The 16034-nt window shown below is 38.3% G+C and overlaps 3 protein-coding genes across 3 annotated transcripts; all 3 read right to left on the reverse strand.

Moving 5' to 3' along the window:
* Positions 1-87: 87 nt before the first annotated feature.
* LOC311016112 (tetraspanin-3-like) lies at positions 88-4095 on the reverse strand. Its single transcript, XM_084013613.1, has 7 exons — positions 3933-4095; positions 2838-3029; positions 2538-2612; positions 2000-2101; positions 1660-1812; positions 1434-1517; positions 88-1273 (listed from the first exon to the last, which is right to left on the reverse strand). Exons 1-7 carry the CDS (start codon positions 3993-3995, stop codon positions 1181-1183), a joined length of 762 nt encoding a protein of 253 aa, XP_083869739.1. The 5' UTR covers positions 3996-4095; the 3' UTR covers positions 88-1180.
* A 3933-nt stretch (positions 4096-8028) lies between these two features.
* Positions 8029-9247, reverse strand: nmbb (neuromedin Bb). Its single transcript, XM_084025471.1, has 3 exons — positions 8796-9247; positions 8405-8592; positions 8029-8294 (listed from the first exon to the last, which is right to left on the reverse strand). The coding sequence occupies exons 1-3, from the start codon at positions 8959-8961 to the stop codon at positions 8241-8243; spliced, it is 408 nt and encodes a 135-aa protein (XP_083881597.1). The 5' UTR covers positions 8962-9247; the 3' UTR covers positions 8029-8240.
* A 1992-nt stretch (positions 9248-11239) lies between these two features.
* sec11a (SEC11 homolog A, signal peptidase complex subunit) lies at positions 11240-16034 on the reverse strand. Its single transcript, XM_084005910.1, has 6 exons — positions 15868-16034; positions 15261-15370; positions 13757-13906; positions 13395-13514; positions 11771-11828; positions 11240-11666 (listed from the first exon to the last, which is right to left on the reverse strand). Exons 1-6 carry the CDS (start codon positions 15916-15918, stop codon positions 11616-11618), a joined length of 540 nt encoding a protein of 179 aa, XP_083862036.1. The 5' UTR covers positions 15919-16034; the 3' UTR covers positions 11240-11615.

The following is a 16034-nucleotide window of genomic DNA, read 5'->3' on the forward strand; positions in this document are numbered from 1 at the left end:
TTCATGTGACTCTGCATTCATTACCTGTGTTTTTTTACCTGGCAACATTTAATGTAAAACCATGTGGATGAAATGGAAATTAAACCGTCAAGTTGAAATGAATGAGTTTATTTGCCTTTTCTCCAATCTATACACAATTTTGATCATCATATTTTTTTTCTGCAACACAAGCTAAATATCTAGGGGTCAACTTAACAGCTGAACATATTAAAATGGTGCACAATTTCACAAAAAGTAGTATAAAGATTGTGTGATGATCTCTATAGCAGGTTTATAACTAACAACCTAAAAAGAGTGAATTCTCTGACTGTAACAAACTGAATCTACAGATACACAGTTCTTCAGGTAACACTGATAGTACTTCTACTGAGAGCACTGGAGACTAAAAGGTTAATTCACAATTGAAATATTGGCAACGCCTCACTCTTGAAGACCAATTCAGAGAACATACACACTAAAACAATACATTATTCACAACCTGAATATTTGTGAATATAAAGAATGTTTCTACCAAACATGGCTTTAAGAGACAAATGCAGAGCTGCTCCACAAATAAAAATGTAAAGTCTACACCACTGAATCTGTTCCGTCTATGGTAAAAAGGGGTAGTTGTTTTTTCTTCATTTTCACAAAGTCTGATCAAACCAGGTTCTCAGGAAGAGTACATGTTCTTTTAAGCATAGGTTTTCCATTTACAACCATGAAAATCTCCAGAGCTCCAGCTGTAGTGCAAACTAGCACACAAGTAAATACATTCCATACAACACTCCCACACTGTGTGCAATTATTATATACACTTGCTCCAAATTACTACTCATCATCCTCACTGGGGATTGGCCCAAATTTGATCAAAACACAATTGAAAGAAGAAGAAAAAAATCTGCATCAACATCAATAATGCCAATTAGCCATAAACTACTTTGGCTTCTGTAAATATTTCATTATTTGTAAGGAGGAAAAAAAAGAACATTTAAAGTAACAGTAACTCACAAAGCATATCAATAAATAACTGGTTTTCCCTTGAAGCACCCACCCACACCTCGTCACCAGTATTCGCTGCTTTATCATGAATTGTGCAAGGTGTGCTTGAGCTTATATAACTACGGCTGAAATCTACTGTGGACATGTCCATTGATGCTCCTTTTGATTTACTGAGTGCTTCGTTGTTTGGCTTCTTCCTTCACGCGTAGCTGTTGGTTGTGACAAGCAGCTCGTACGCCGGGTCGTGACTCCTCCTGCACAGCACCACGCAGGCGCAGAGCATGCCTAGCATCTGCAGGCAGACAGCAAGGGAACGAAAAGCCGTTATTTGAGTCCTTATGCCCTTCCCCAAACTTGACAAGGAAAACTGTGCGAGTGTAATCAAAAAGCTAATGAGCAGTACATTTCCAATTCATGTTGATTTCAGGGGACACTGAAATGGTCCTCTTTACCTGTATAGATGCGAAAGTGAGTGCAGCCCATATGACGTACATCATGATCTCCTTTAACTTCTTCACTACAAGAGCTTCACAACCCTATGACAGAAAATGAATGACATGTAATACGTTCTGTGAACATTTCTTGCAGAGGCTATATTATCAGAAAACTTTTAACATTGAAACATTTGTACTGTTGTTTTTGCTCACATAACCCTACACCTGAGCAGCTTGTTTGTACCTCTTGGTAGAGATCTGCAGGTCGAGTGAGAGTGCCCGTACAGTTACTGATGCTTGGCTGACAGCAGCTGACTGGGACACTGTTGTTCTTGGATTCTTTAAACCAGCGTGTGTTCCTCCAGTCAGAGTAGTTGTGAATGCCGCAGCAGTGAAGCTAACGGGAGAACAGAGAAGGTAAATCTGGAGTTCAGAATACAATTTGACATTTTGTTTCACAATCTGACACATTCATCCAAACAACATAAAAAGGTACATTTGTTCAATTCAAATGTCTGTTCACGTTAGAATTAAACACAGAATTCAAAAAGAAAATGTTTGCCACAATAAACTTTTCTTCTTACCTGTTTCTGCACATAGTCAATAGCACGGCTTGGAGCATCAGTGTTAGTGCCGTTGTATTGGTTGTAAACCTTCTGGATGGAGTGATTCACCTCATCTTCTACCTGAAACAAGACAGCAGCTGTTACTGTCCCTGTTCAGTGACTGCAATTTCCACATTACCTCTGAGGGACTGTTTTTTCACATTGTTATAAAGCTAATTTAAAAATATAGGCCCTTAGGAAACACTCATACCCAAAGGGATCTGTAATACATGAGAGCAGCTGAACAAATCAACATTAATTAATCCTAGCAACAGAAGTTTCAAAACAAAAACAGGATGCAACAAAATACTATGCCTTGCTAAAACATCAACTTTAAATGTTGCAAACTACATCCACCTTATCGTACAGCTGGAACAAATGTATAAAAGCAGACACAAAATACAGTATCACATTTATGGTCTTTTCATTTATTCTGCATGAATGCTGCGAACGTAGACCCACTTTCTCTTAACTTTACTTGTAAAATACTCATGTAGTCCAATGAGATGGTGTTTACCTTTGCCCTGTATATGTAGCCAAGCACCACCACTACACACTCTGTTACAAACACCAGCAGGAGAATGGCAGCAAACTGAAACGACAACAAAGACACATTGTTCATAGGTTCATTAGTAAGGTGAGTTAGAGAAAAAACAATTACTTGACATTGCTAATGATTTTTCAGCATTTCCCAAATCTTATGTTATTTTGGTTTATCCTTGTGCTCCCTAAAGTTTGTACCAGAAATGTCACATCCATGTTCTTCCTCTGCCTTCAGTTCATTTGAAGGGTGCAAATAGAAGTAGTTCACACTCACAGTTGCCAGACCACAGGAGCTTTCACGTATTGTTGCACAGCAGCCAATCAAGCCGATGATGAAGAGGAGGGTCCCGACAGCTATTATTATGATAGCAGGAATCAAAGTGTACACGTCTTCAAAGAAGTGGTCGTAGTCGTCATAAGTGATGAAGACATACGCTCCAATGTAGCATAAAATTCCAGCTGCAGCCTGCAGAGAGAGACAGAAGGCAGAGGGACACATATGGAAAGCTTTGTATTGATCTGTCAATTGTTGAACTGTCTGATAATGCATTTGGGGTTTGTAGTTAGTGGTGATTTGTTTTTCTTTCATTAGTACAGTAAGTCAATTGGTCTTTAGAGTATGTTTGCATACAGATGTATTAATCACTGTCTATACTGTAGTGTTGGAGTGTAGTAGTGTAGGACTTTGTAAAGCATTTCTTTCCTCTAACATTCAGAATTATTAGTATTGCTTTGTCAATACTGTATTTAAGTATGGCCATGCCAATAAAGCACATTTCTACACCATACAAAGACAAGAGATAAATAACTAACACTTTAAAATACAACATGCATTACCCCATACATTAAACCTGTTTGGCTCCAGTTGAAGAAGAGACAAGACAAACATGAGAGACTGCTGCAATGGACCACTTGTTATCTCTATTTTATTCATCCACCCTGAGAGGTGATATAGTCTCTCTTTTGGTGGGGAACCGTTTAAAGCTGTGCTCATCCTTCATGTTTTTAATATTAACGTTTTTCTTAATCCACATCTGTTTAATATCATGAAGCCAACAATAGCAGCAGCTACAGGACCCGACGGCTGCTGCATAACGTCATACCGTAGCTCCGACTTGTGGGCGTCAGCTAGCGACGCACCGTAGCTAGACATTTACACGTTTCTCCAGTTAAGAGCCCCTCACGGTGAATGCTAAAGTGACACAGTGTCCAGCGAACAGCCCTGACCCCCAAAAGAAGCGACTCTATCTATCGCCGAAATGCAGACTGCATCGTTGTCTCTGGCGCAGTTTGCTAGCTTGCTAACGCTCTCCATCCATCGGCCTCGCTGGGATGCTGCACGTCATTCAAACATCCACCGCTTTCTTACCCAAAATATGAGATTGAGGAAAACCAAGACGGTTTTGGATGACGTAATTCCACACTGCCCCATGGTAACTCTAAAATCAAACTGTAACTATAAAAAAAATTATATATACATATATTGATGCACCTGCACCTTTGCTGTTTTGATAATAAAATGGCTTCGGTGGTCCTGCCCCCACTGTGCAGATTCTTCTGGGTTCGGCCAATGAAATTGCTTAAAAAAAAAAAAAAGAATGGTCACGTGCTCCAATGACGTCACATTCAAAACAAACAACGTGATTGAGGATATTTGAACGTTGAGCCCTGCAACTATACATCGGAGCTTATACATTTATTATTAATTTGTAAGTACCTTGTTTGAATGTTTGAGTGTTTTATACAGAACAGAGAATCCCTGAAATCTCGTTGAACGCTTTTATCACATTGCCATCATACAATTATTCCGTACAAAACAGTTTAATGTAACGTCATTTTTTTTTTTTTTAGAAAATATATATATATTATATATTTTTTTACTTTCTCCAGGCAGTTGGTCCAGGAAAGGAATTTAGGTTGTAGGGCTACAATATCTGAGCTACATCTTGTGCCGATGCTTGTTAAATTGTTTGTGTAAGGGGTTTATAATTTTCCTGCAAGAATGGCTCCTGTCTTTTGAGCATATGCCTACTGTAAACCTAAAATACTGTCAGGCAGCATCAGCATAGAGATTGGTTTTGGGTCTATTTTATGGGGTTTTCTGCCAGAGGGTGGCAGTGTAGCATTGCTAGGCTAGTATTACACTGTCTGAGAGGAAGATGTAGAAGCAGTTGGTAAAAAAAAAAACCTACAACCATATGATAGTCCTCATGTTCAGTCTCAGGCCTGAATAAAATAATGAAATACGCACTGCACCCACACAGCTAGCGTGATAAAAAATGAACGAATGAGATGTACCCCTGCTTTCTTCACTAAAACCTACGAGACATGTATCTCCCATGAAGGCAAGATAAATAACTCAATTGAAAATTAGTATCTTAGGGGCGCTCGATCAATAAATGACTGGGGCTGGTGCCTGAAAGTCTTGTTTTTATTGAGTTAAAGCTCGCCACATTTGTCTCTGTCAGCTTTCGGTGTTCAAACCAGGCACTTACAAATTCAAGTAGAAGCCAGGTCTACTACTGTTGACACAACATACATCCACAGTGTGAATTATGCATCAATTTTACCTGTTGGCTATGAATTGAGTCATTATTAAACAAGCGCATGCAGGGAGTCAAAGACAGGGTTCCAAAAGTGACAGTGATAGACGAATGTCTGTGACTTTGGATCATATGTTTACAAAATCATTACCTTCCACTGGACATGTGACTGACTATTACAGTTCTTACATTGATTCACAGTGATGGCTGGTTGGTTAATGATGTGGTAAAGTTTAGAGCACGGCTTCACTTACTGAACAAAGTAAAAGGACTTGGTTGAGTTTACACATTCTGCTCCTCTTTTACATGTCAGATGAAAACATGACATTTATAACAAGAATGATAAATGTTTATAAATCATGCACAAATGCAAATTGAGTTAGAAATTGACATAGAATATCACTAATTGTACAGTAAGCAGATTGATGTCCATACCGTCTATTATGACTTTTCAAATTCAAATGATCTCACATGTTTGTGAAGTGAAGCTTTAATTAGTGAAAGACGAAAGATGTCCAAGAATCACCCTCACAGAAACAAATTATACCAAAGTGATGTCAAAGGGTCTGACAAAGCGTCAGCATGTGACGACAACTCACATGACATCACTCATGTCATTTGAGTTGAAAAATGTGAAAATGTGTTGCTGCTTTTTCTCAAAACATGAGCAAATAAAGTTATTACTGAACAGATTACTGACAAATATAATTTTGTATTTTGTACCACATTTGATGTACATATTCCTTGATTCCCCATGCTGAGTAAAGGCAGTAGTTTGTGTATTATCGCTCTTAAATAGTCAGTATTATACACATGACTAAACAACATTTATATTTCAGTAGCATTTTCTTGAGTCTTTAAGCCACAAGAACTTTTCATATGAATTATTTTTAACCACATTGCAGCTGAGAGTTTAGTGTCCTCTTGGATGACCATCATCTGAATTTTGTTGATGGATACAACACAATGTAGGGTGAATATATAAAATTGTAAAGGCATATTTGTTCATATGAACATTTTATTCCCCAGGATTGAGAGAGATCAAGTAGAAGTACAGATACTTTTGTTGAACAAGACTAAAAGTAGAAGTACTGATTCGACTTCTTTACTCGAGTAAAGTAAAGATCAGGCTCTGAAATTTACTCAAAATATAAAGTAAAAAGTATCCCTATGAAGGAAATTTCTACTGCCTGTTTATAAATGAATCTCTAGTCATATTAATAGGAAAAAACTAAATAGATAATTCCCCTCGAATGCATTTAAACTAAAGTAATAAGCCTGTTTTGAAAATGTAAGTAGAAAGTACAGATTTTAGTTTTAAAATGTAATTGTCAGAAATATAAATACTCAAGTAACAGATGACTGAAAATTCTATTTATTACAGTAACAAAGTATTTGTACTTCATTATTTCCCACCTCTGGAGATCTGTGACACCCTCAGATTGTGTGGAGACACCTTCCTCAATGGTTAACACTGGAGCATGTTTGGATTTGCACTTTTACATCATGAGAGGACAGTTTTAGGCACTTGTTCACACCCCAAACGTGCGCACAATCACACACACACACACGCACTGTGTGTGTGTGTGTGATTGTGCGCACGATTGTGCACACAAGTAATCTTTGCATGAACACATTGAGCTTCACTGTGCAACAGATTATCATGCAGTTGCCTGACATTTCAAGTTAATTAATGTAAGATTCAATATTTTGGTGAAATTTCTCTCAGTATTCAAATACAGACAGGCACATCTTGTGTATATGTGCTATTAGTGAAAATCATAAGCGGCTGATGGCTCATTATTAGACAATACAATGTTCTGAAATTTAGCTGTTTTCACTGAAAGGACTGATTTGCCTTTTTATATGGAACCGAAAAGAACATTTTAACCAAAATAATACTTGAGAATATGCTTTTTTTCCTAACTTACTATCTCTCCTCATCAAAGCTTTGAATGTTTGAATGCTGCTCTTTAAGGACTTATATTTCCTGTCACCTACTGAGAAGGCTCATTTTATCAAATTGTACCCAATTTTCAAGCCTAACCTACTTGTTCTGCACCTGAAAGTTCAATGCCGTTGTTTGTCAAAATCAGGTTAGCTTAAAATGTGTATTTATGGAGAAAAATACAACTTTTTCAATCATTTTTTCAACACCTCTCAACAGTACCACAAACTGCAACCACCAAAATGACTATAAAACTAATTTTAACATTTGAACCTTCATGATTATTGCAGGACTGCTGGATCAGACTACATTTGTTTTTAGGTGGATCTAATAAACTGTGTTATTTATTTGGAGTTAACCAGAAATCTAGACTACACAACTCTCATCTATCTCACACCTGAGTCGTGGATTAAAGTCCGTGTTTCCTCCCACCACTAACTACTCTGAGCACTGAGCCTAACCTTGAACCTGATGTAAAGCAGCAGACGAGGCATCGTGGGAGAGATATTGAAATAGCCTATACCCGTCATCTAGAATAAGCCTCAGGCGAAGAATCGGCCACCTCACGATATTGATCGAGAGAACAAATCATCCCTGCAAAGACAGGAATCTATAAAGTGTGTTTATATAAGCTGCCTACATTTGGATTTATATAAGTGTTATTTTGGAAATGCCTTTACAAAAGTGTGAGAAAAAAGAAATCTTACTTGTACTTAACAATTGGTTGTTAGTGTTGGGCCTATAAGGGCTGTGAAGGTCACACCAGACAAAGCAAACACAGGCCAACACCATGCATGTTAAAGCTTCAGAGCCAAAAACTAACCTTATTACAGAAACTCTTCTCTTTTCATTCTAGATGCAGCCATGAATGAAATAATTCTGTGTGCTGACAGGTGTCAAAATGTGTTCTGCCGCAGATCAAAGTCACAGGAATGCAAATAATTATTTGATTTAATATAAATAACTGTAAACGACAAGACAATGTAAAATATCATCATCAAAGCAAATTGAAAAGAAAAACAACGTTAATGTCTATTGCAAATGGCACATGAGCAGCATGACAGTTACGGTAAATTACAATCATGATGAACAGGAGACTGTAGACTGCGTCTATTGTGTTTATTTGAACCCAGCGAGGCCAGATGACCTCGGATCCGTGCTCATGCGCGCCGAGACATCCTCTGTATCACTTTCTGCTTTGGATGTAGCTTTCTAAAATCTTCATCAACATGTCCGCCTCCTAGAACAGAGAGCCCAATAACAGCATATTACATTACAGGATTTCAGTCATTTCAGTCCACGGAAAAAAACCCAAAAAAAACAAAACGTTTGGACATCAGTGGAGCTCACCTGATTTTTCGTGCGGCTCTCTTGTGTATCCACCTGCGCTTGCAACGCCACCCGCAAGAAGTCCTGAAAAAGCTCCATGAGCGCGCCCTGCTCCGCAGGTAGGGAGGCTGCCAGCGCATCGACGCCCTGTCCCTCAGCCGGAGGCAGTCGGGGGGCATCCATCACGCTCTTCTTGCCCATGAAATGTCCTGCCAAAACAAATACAACGATCCTTAATGTTGACTTCAATTAGGGAGAGAAAAGATATTTTAGGGACAAAAGCAAAATTGGAAAATGTGAAATGTAAAAAAAGTAATGTCATATTATAGGTGAAAACACATGGAATTAGATTAATCATATTCCATCCAAACGTGACCGACTGGTCCAACAGTTCACAGACGGCGATTCTTACCTGTAGCCCAAAGATTGCCTCTTGGATTCACTTTGATTTTTGCAACTTTATTCCGGAGCTCAGTCAGGTCGAAACTGACCGCAGCGGTGAAAGACATGAAGGAAAATAAGACAAGATAAGCAAATAAGCCACACTGGCAAACATTATTCAGCGTAAACCCTCTCATTACAGCGCGTGAGTGGCGGAACTGTCCTCCAGGGTGCGGATCTCCCAGTGCCTCCTGTTGGTCGTGGATTGCTCAGACGCATCCTGCTTTTATAGGCGCTCCTGTGCGGGGTGGGCTCGGTTCTTTTTTTCTTTTTTTTTTTTCGTGCGGTCTAATTTTGATTCATCCCAGCTGCATAAATGTAGCCCACTCAGCCGAGTCATTGTCAAGGTTTCGTTGGGACCAAACCTCTGGCTGTGCGTATTTTACGCACCACACAATTTGTCTTTAAACTCAAGACGGATGTGAATGTCTGTATGCAGTGGGGTTTCATTAATTCACCCTGGTTTTACTTTCCTCTGTTAAAGGCTGAGTGTTTTTGTTTGATTTCCAGTCGTATTTGGGGATGAGTATGGCTGTATGTCCTAGGGAAATATATATAAAAAAATATTATAGGGAATATTATATCAAATAAATGTATCAATTCACATTAAACCAATCCAACATAGCATGCCATAACAGCAGCCTATAGCCTATTGCTCCACACTGAAATAATGTCTTGGACGTTGTGCACTGTTGTGTAACCAGATCCACCAAGTGGGAGTCAATACTCAATGCTTGCTTCTGGAGTAATGTCCTGCCTAGGTTCCTCAACCCCCCTCCTGCTCTCAGGGCCAGGCCTGGCCGCTAACAATGAGCAACATGACATTTGGCCAGTTGTAGCATGCTGCTGTGATCACCATCAGTCCTCTGAGGACAGGAGAACCTGCTGAGTTTCACTGCTAATTTAGAGCTGATAAGACAGATGGGCTCTTTGTCACTTCAGGGTGCTAAAGTTACAAATTTAGTGGGCTGCAGTTTGCATCTTGCTCTTTTCACAACCTTTGGCATTCACACGACATCCTTGTGATTTCAGACATTCTTTATAGCTGAATGTCAGTCTAATTAGGAGACTGTCTGACCATCACAGCATCACTCTCACTGTAGTTCACAAGTTAGATGAACCGAGACAGCGATGGGTTTATGCAACATTGCATTTTCCTTAAAATATATGATGGATATATCAGTGAGTTTCAAGTGTTACTTGGTTCACTTGGGGCCACACCAATGTAAAGATGACATTGTAGTAGCTCATGTTGATTCCACAACTTACACCAGACCGTGCCAATAACAGAACCAATGGTTATCCAAAACACGTGAAGTGCTTGATAATTATTGTAACCACTGAAGAATGTTTTTGTGATCGAACATGGCAGCGATGAATAGCTCCACATAACAAGGCCTATGAGGTCTAATGAAGAAGACAACCAAATGCAGTTTCAGTCAAAGTTCAAGTAGCCCAATAGAGTTTCAAGTGGATCCACACGGTTGTATGGTTGTATTTTGATCCATACTTTTGACCGTGGGGATGTGACGATATAGGTTTTTTCGCTTATCGGGATAACAAATTCACAATAAATGATCATGGTGAATTTTCATTATCAGGATATTGGTCAATATTGTCACAAGTTACTTGAAAATATGCCTAGCTCACTGTCACGGAAGACAAGTGAAAAAAGAGCCTGATTTAAATAAAAATACAAAGATATTTTTTAAAATATATTTATCCTTTATTTATGCTGGGATGCCCTTATTAGTCATGATAATCTTATTTAAGATTATGTAATTGTTCACTAAATAGGATGTTCACTACAAAAATATGTCTTTGATGTGGCACAATAAAAACATTTTCCTTAAATTTCAAATTGTTAAGCACATTTTGGTGATTACCAGGATGATATCAATTGCAATTATTTTGGCTGGTATAATAATTAAATACAATTTTCATATATTCCTATGCCTAATTATATAATGATAGCTTTATAAAGTCGTATTCACCTTGATTACACGTTACTTTGTTCACATTAACCCTCAATAGCATCTCTAATGAGGTGCTTATTAAATAGAGGAAGTGCCTGTGTCCCGCTCCAGTGACCTTTACAGAAAGTTATCAGAGCCATTACAGGCTCAGCTCTGCAAATTCACCCTGATTTGACAGAGGTTATTATTGGTTTCATAGAATTTTTTGCTTTATGAATGTAAAACAGATTCCATGAAATCCATCCTCTTCATCGTATATATCTAATTTCAACATTTTTACGCAATTCTATATGAAATAATACATTGCTCAACATTATGGAGGAAAAGAAAAATTCTGGCCAAACTTTTTCCTGATGAGATTACTTATTCTTATACTTATATTTTTTTTAAAGACAATTAATGTAAAACGGGTCAAAATGAAAGAGATGAAGAAGTAAAATAGTGGATGGTAACCAGATTTCATATTTAATATTCATATTCAGTTGTCATAAAATACTTCACATATCTTTTTCAAAGACAATGAATCAAAAGGAAAGAAACAAAACTTAATTTCTCTTGATGAATGCGGTTTCACATTCTGAGGATTACAAATAAAGATTGATTTCCAATGGAAGGCAGCCTAGTTCCCTCACAAAAATACTTTTAAAGCTTGGATTTTTCAAATGTAAACATCCTATCCACATTTCTACAAAATGTTTGAACAAATGGTACAAAAAAGCCAGTTGGGTTTGACAAAATCTAACTTAATTTTTAAAGGCATGACTGAGGTTTCCTGGACGTAGTTTATCCTTCCCGAGGCCTGAAGTTTGGGGATCTTACTCCCGATGGACCAACACAAAGAGACCCAGCAGGAAGAGAACAGCATACTGCAGAAAAAATACACAGGAGAAATAATGAATAAGATGGCCATGCTGAAAATCATTAAGGTTAAAAACAAAGCAGATCCTGTCAACTGGAACCAACAACTTACTTTGAACTTCGGGTAATCGTTCATGAGAATTGTCACGATTCCAATGTATGGCACAAACCTGGAATTGACGAAAAGATGAATGCGGTCAACCAATTTCATTGATGCATATCATATGTCATTTTGTAACAGTACACAACAGGTCTACAACATAAGTAATTTAATTAAGCGTGTGGTATTGTAAGTGATTTAATCAGACATTGGAGAGCAGAAATTAATTTCAAATTAGAAATACGAAATTAAGGTAAAACATGGCAAAATAACGTAAATAATCAGAAACGCTCTCTGGGTTGGGCCAGTCACCATTATTTCATATTATTTGAAGTGACCGCGATCACTTTGCATAACCGTTAGTCAATGTTACAAATTTGCAACAAATACAAAGTGAATTAGGTGCGTTTACATCAGCTCGATAAATCAGCTGTCTACCTGAGCATGCAGATCCAATGTCAGGAGGAAATCACATGGAATATGAGTGCCTGGTTGTCTGGATCTTACTGCTGTTGGACACATTTTTCTGTTTCAGCTCACACGAGACTGTATTTGTTGCTTTCTGAAGCAAGATGATGACAGAGAGGTGCCAATAGCGCGTCTCTTGATTACTATTTTATATTGCTTTGTCTCTGAATAAATATTGCAGATCTTCAAGAGCCAAGTAATGTTCCTATGTCTTGCTTTCTGCTGGGTTGTGAAGTGGGTTAGTCAACTTCAGCCCTGAGAGTGTCTTCCCCTGTGCCTCCCGTCTACAGTGTGGAAGCTGAAGCAGGAACGGTTAATCCCTTTTGCATATTAACTTTTGAAAATAATATCAAGCCTCTTTCTACATTCAGCAACTATCTTGAAACACTCTTTGTTACATTAGGTCAGTAGTAGAACAAGCTATTTAAAATAAATATATGTGCAACAGACTAGAGGTGAAACATTGTTTGAGCAAACAATAGGATTAATTCATGCTCCTTTGCCAATAACCACATCATTTACATGAGCAGCCATTGAAATTTACAACATAAATTTAGGTCTAGTATGAAAAGCTAAACACAGCAGCATCACTGTGTGGCATAAAATTCACTGAAAAGGACAAATTGTTAATCACAATTAGTAGTCGACTAAAATTTCCTGATCATTATAGCCAAATTTTGGAATGGACATCTGCTCAAACAAACACCTTCATATATGTAGGAGCAAGGGACGTACTTGATTTACCAATCACTCAGTCACTGTGTGGAGGTGCAACCAATATTTCCTGCACACCTGCATCTAATTTGATTTGTTTGTATCAAGGTGAGTAAGGAGGCTGCTATTTTTTTGTTGTTGTTTTTTTTGTTTGCTTTTTCCGCAATACCTATAACTATAATATATAATGCATATAATTAGATTAGATCCATTAGATTGTACATGTGTTGCTTTTATTGTGTCCACCCCTTGCAGAAAAGCCTTGGCAACATATTGTTTCATCTTGCCTGTAAAGATAACTAAATGCATATTCTCTGACTTGTTCTTCTCCACCTGTTTTGAGTAAATGTATCTGCGGCCCCGGCAGTGGAGTGGAATAGGTGCCGTTATCTGTCCTATAATGTTATTAAGATATCTGTATTTTTATGGATTTTTCTCCAAACATTCTACTTACCCCCTAGCTCGTCCCACCACATCTTTTTTCTCCAGCCAGTGTTGGCCCTGCTTGTACAGTCCTCTGTCATCCACTGCATTGTTGTCCCCTTTGGTCAGGAACTTAATGTCTCCATTTTCCCTGTGGAACAAATTATCAGCAGAGATTTTAGACCAAAATAAACACCAAGCCTTTTTTTCCCCAACATATGTGTGACTGGATGAGGATATATAGTGAGTGTGAAATATCGCAGCTGCATTTTAAGATAGCTTTTCAATACTAAAATTGGCCTTCTCAGCTTTGACACACGGGTATGGGACTCATTGATACTTAAAGTGCAACTTAATCAGGGACAGCAACACAAACAGAAAGTGTATTCCTACTTTTCATGGATCTTAAGTACTCTGTGCACTATTGGGATCTCTCTGCCTTCTATCCTGAAGACAACAATCTCTCCGACTCTGATGGGATCCTCTACCCGGTTGGTCAGAAACAGCAGGTCTCCTCTGTGGAAAGCTGGCTCCATACTCCCACTGAAATGAATGTGAGAAACTGTTACGAAAGCCACAAGTAGGTACTGATAACACTGACCTTCAACATTACTGATCAACATCAAATGATTAGGAGCAAAATACTAACGGCCTCAGGACATCCCTATCCTCCAGTGTTTAAACTGGGATTGTATGGCTTGCATTTCTTCAAACTAAATGATAATATGAGATGACAAACCTAAAAATGTATTTCAGTCAAAAGAGCATAACATCATTTAAACAGCACAGTCTACAATCTTACTTGTCATAACAGTATGCGTACTTTTACTTGCGTACAGTGTTACTCTTCACAACATATTAATCTAGACTAGGAACAGGCAGCATGAGAGGACCGATTATCACACCTTAACAACACTTTTGTGAGTAAATTACGTACACACACTTTCACAGAGTCAGAAAGACACTCTGTAAATGTTGTGTTTCAGAAAAATCACATTTTTATGCATGTCTTCAGGAATATTGCTGTATTTAGCATAATGATGGTGAAAAGTTGACTTCAAATCAATTCAATTTTATTTATAGTGTCTTATCACAACATAAGTTATCTCAGGACAAATTACACATCGAGCAGGACCAGAGTATGCTCATGATTTTCAAAGCCAATAATTTCAGAATCCCAAAATCATCCAGGAGCCAACGCTGCAGCACGACAGTGGCACAACTCTTGAGCAGACCAGGCACTTGGGTTCCATCGGCATTTGGTGTTTTAATAGTAATATAAGCAATTATTTCTGCTTTCAAAGGTTTGGGTAGAATACATTTTAGTTTAATTATGGTATTCTTTGTTCTTGTTGGAATAGCCCCAGTTTGCTTAGAATGTATTGACTCAAATGCATGGCTAACTGGAGCTGAACAAATGGACTAAAGACAGACAGTAAAATATATATATATATATCATCCAGTATGTTATGCTACAATGCAGTTTAAATGTTTGCTACTGTTCTCCTCAATCTCTTGAGGTAAAACTCACCCCGCCTCCAAAAACCATAATTGCACTAACTGTTGAGGTACACATATGCACACATCATCCAAGGGCAGTGTTAGCCATGCATTTGAGTCCATACATCCTAAGTAAACTGGGACTTATCTACCAAGAACAAAGAATACCACAATGACCACTTTATTAAATGAAAATGCATTCTACTCAAACATTCTACCTTCTACCAGTGTGTGCTTTTTGTATTGCCATGCAGATTTCACCAACTTGAAATGTTATTTAATACATATGAGAAAATTGTTAAAATCTTGCGACACTACCTCTCATCAGCAGAAGGTAGAAATGCCAAATTAAGGCAGAACAGGCATCTAATTCGCGTGACACGTGTGATTAACTTACCTGAGAACAACAACAATAGGACTCTCGCTTCCTGTGACCACCATGAGTCCTTTCCAGATCATAAGCGCGGAGGAAACAATCATACCAAAGTTCAGAACCTGGTAATAGAGCTGCAAACACACAAAAAAGGGGGATATTTAAATTGCACTTTAATAACAATCCCTCAAAAGCCTTCCTGTTTAGTAGTAAGTTAGACAATTCAGTAAAAACTAACCCAAAAACCTTCTTCGTAGTCAACTCCTGATTGTATCCAGTATATGTGTGAGAAAATACAACATTAACTGCTGATTCACTGGTAAAGTAAAGCAATACCACCGTTAGCTGGCAGTGCCATGTCAACAGTGTGGTAAATGAGGAAGACTAGCTAGCTAACGTTACACCGAGTCCAGATATTTGTTTAAAACAATGTTATCGGCCGTCTTCTACGCTGCGGTATAAAGGGGGCGTTCAACGAGATACATGTGCACACAACGGTCACTTTCTTGGTTGCTAACAGGTGACGTTTAAAGAATAGGTAGCCGGCGGCTAATTAACGTTAGCTCACAGGTCTCTCACCATACAAAGAGGCGGTCGTCGCCGCAGAGCGCACTAATGTCAGGGTACGTACCTGCCGCTTATTCATGCGACGAACATCATCGAGAAAGTCTAAAGATAACATGGTTGCAAATACTACTGGGTAGAAAAAAAACACCTAAATCACATCAAAACGACGAAAGTAACGAGCATATGGATGCACGGTCGAGCACCGAAAAACTTGCATCCGAATCTTCCGGG

This window comes from Eutrigla gurnardus (genome assembly GCF_963514095.1).
Source record: "Eutrigla gurnardus genome assembly, chromosome: 1".
Classification (NCBI taxonomy): domain Eukaryota; kingdom Metazoa; phylum Chordata; class Actinopteri; order Perciformes; family Triglidae; genus Eutrigla; species Eutrigla gurnardus.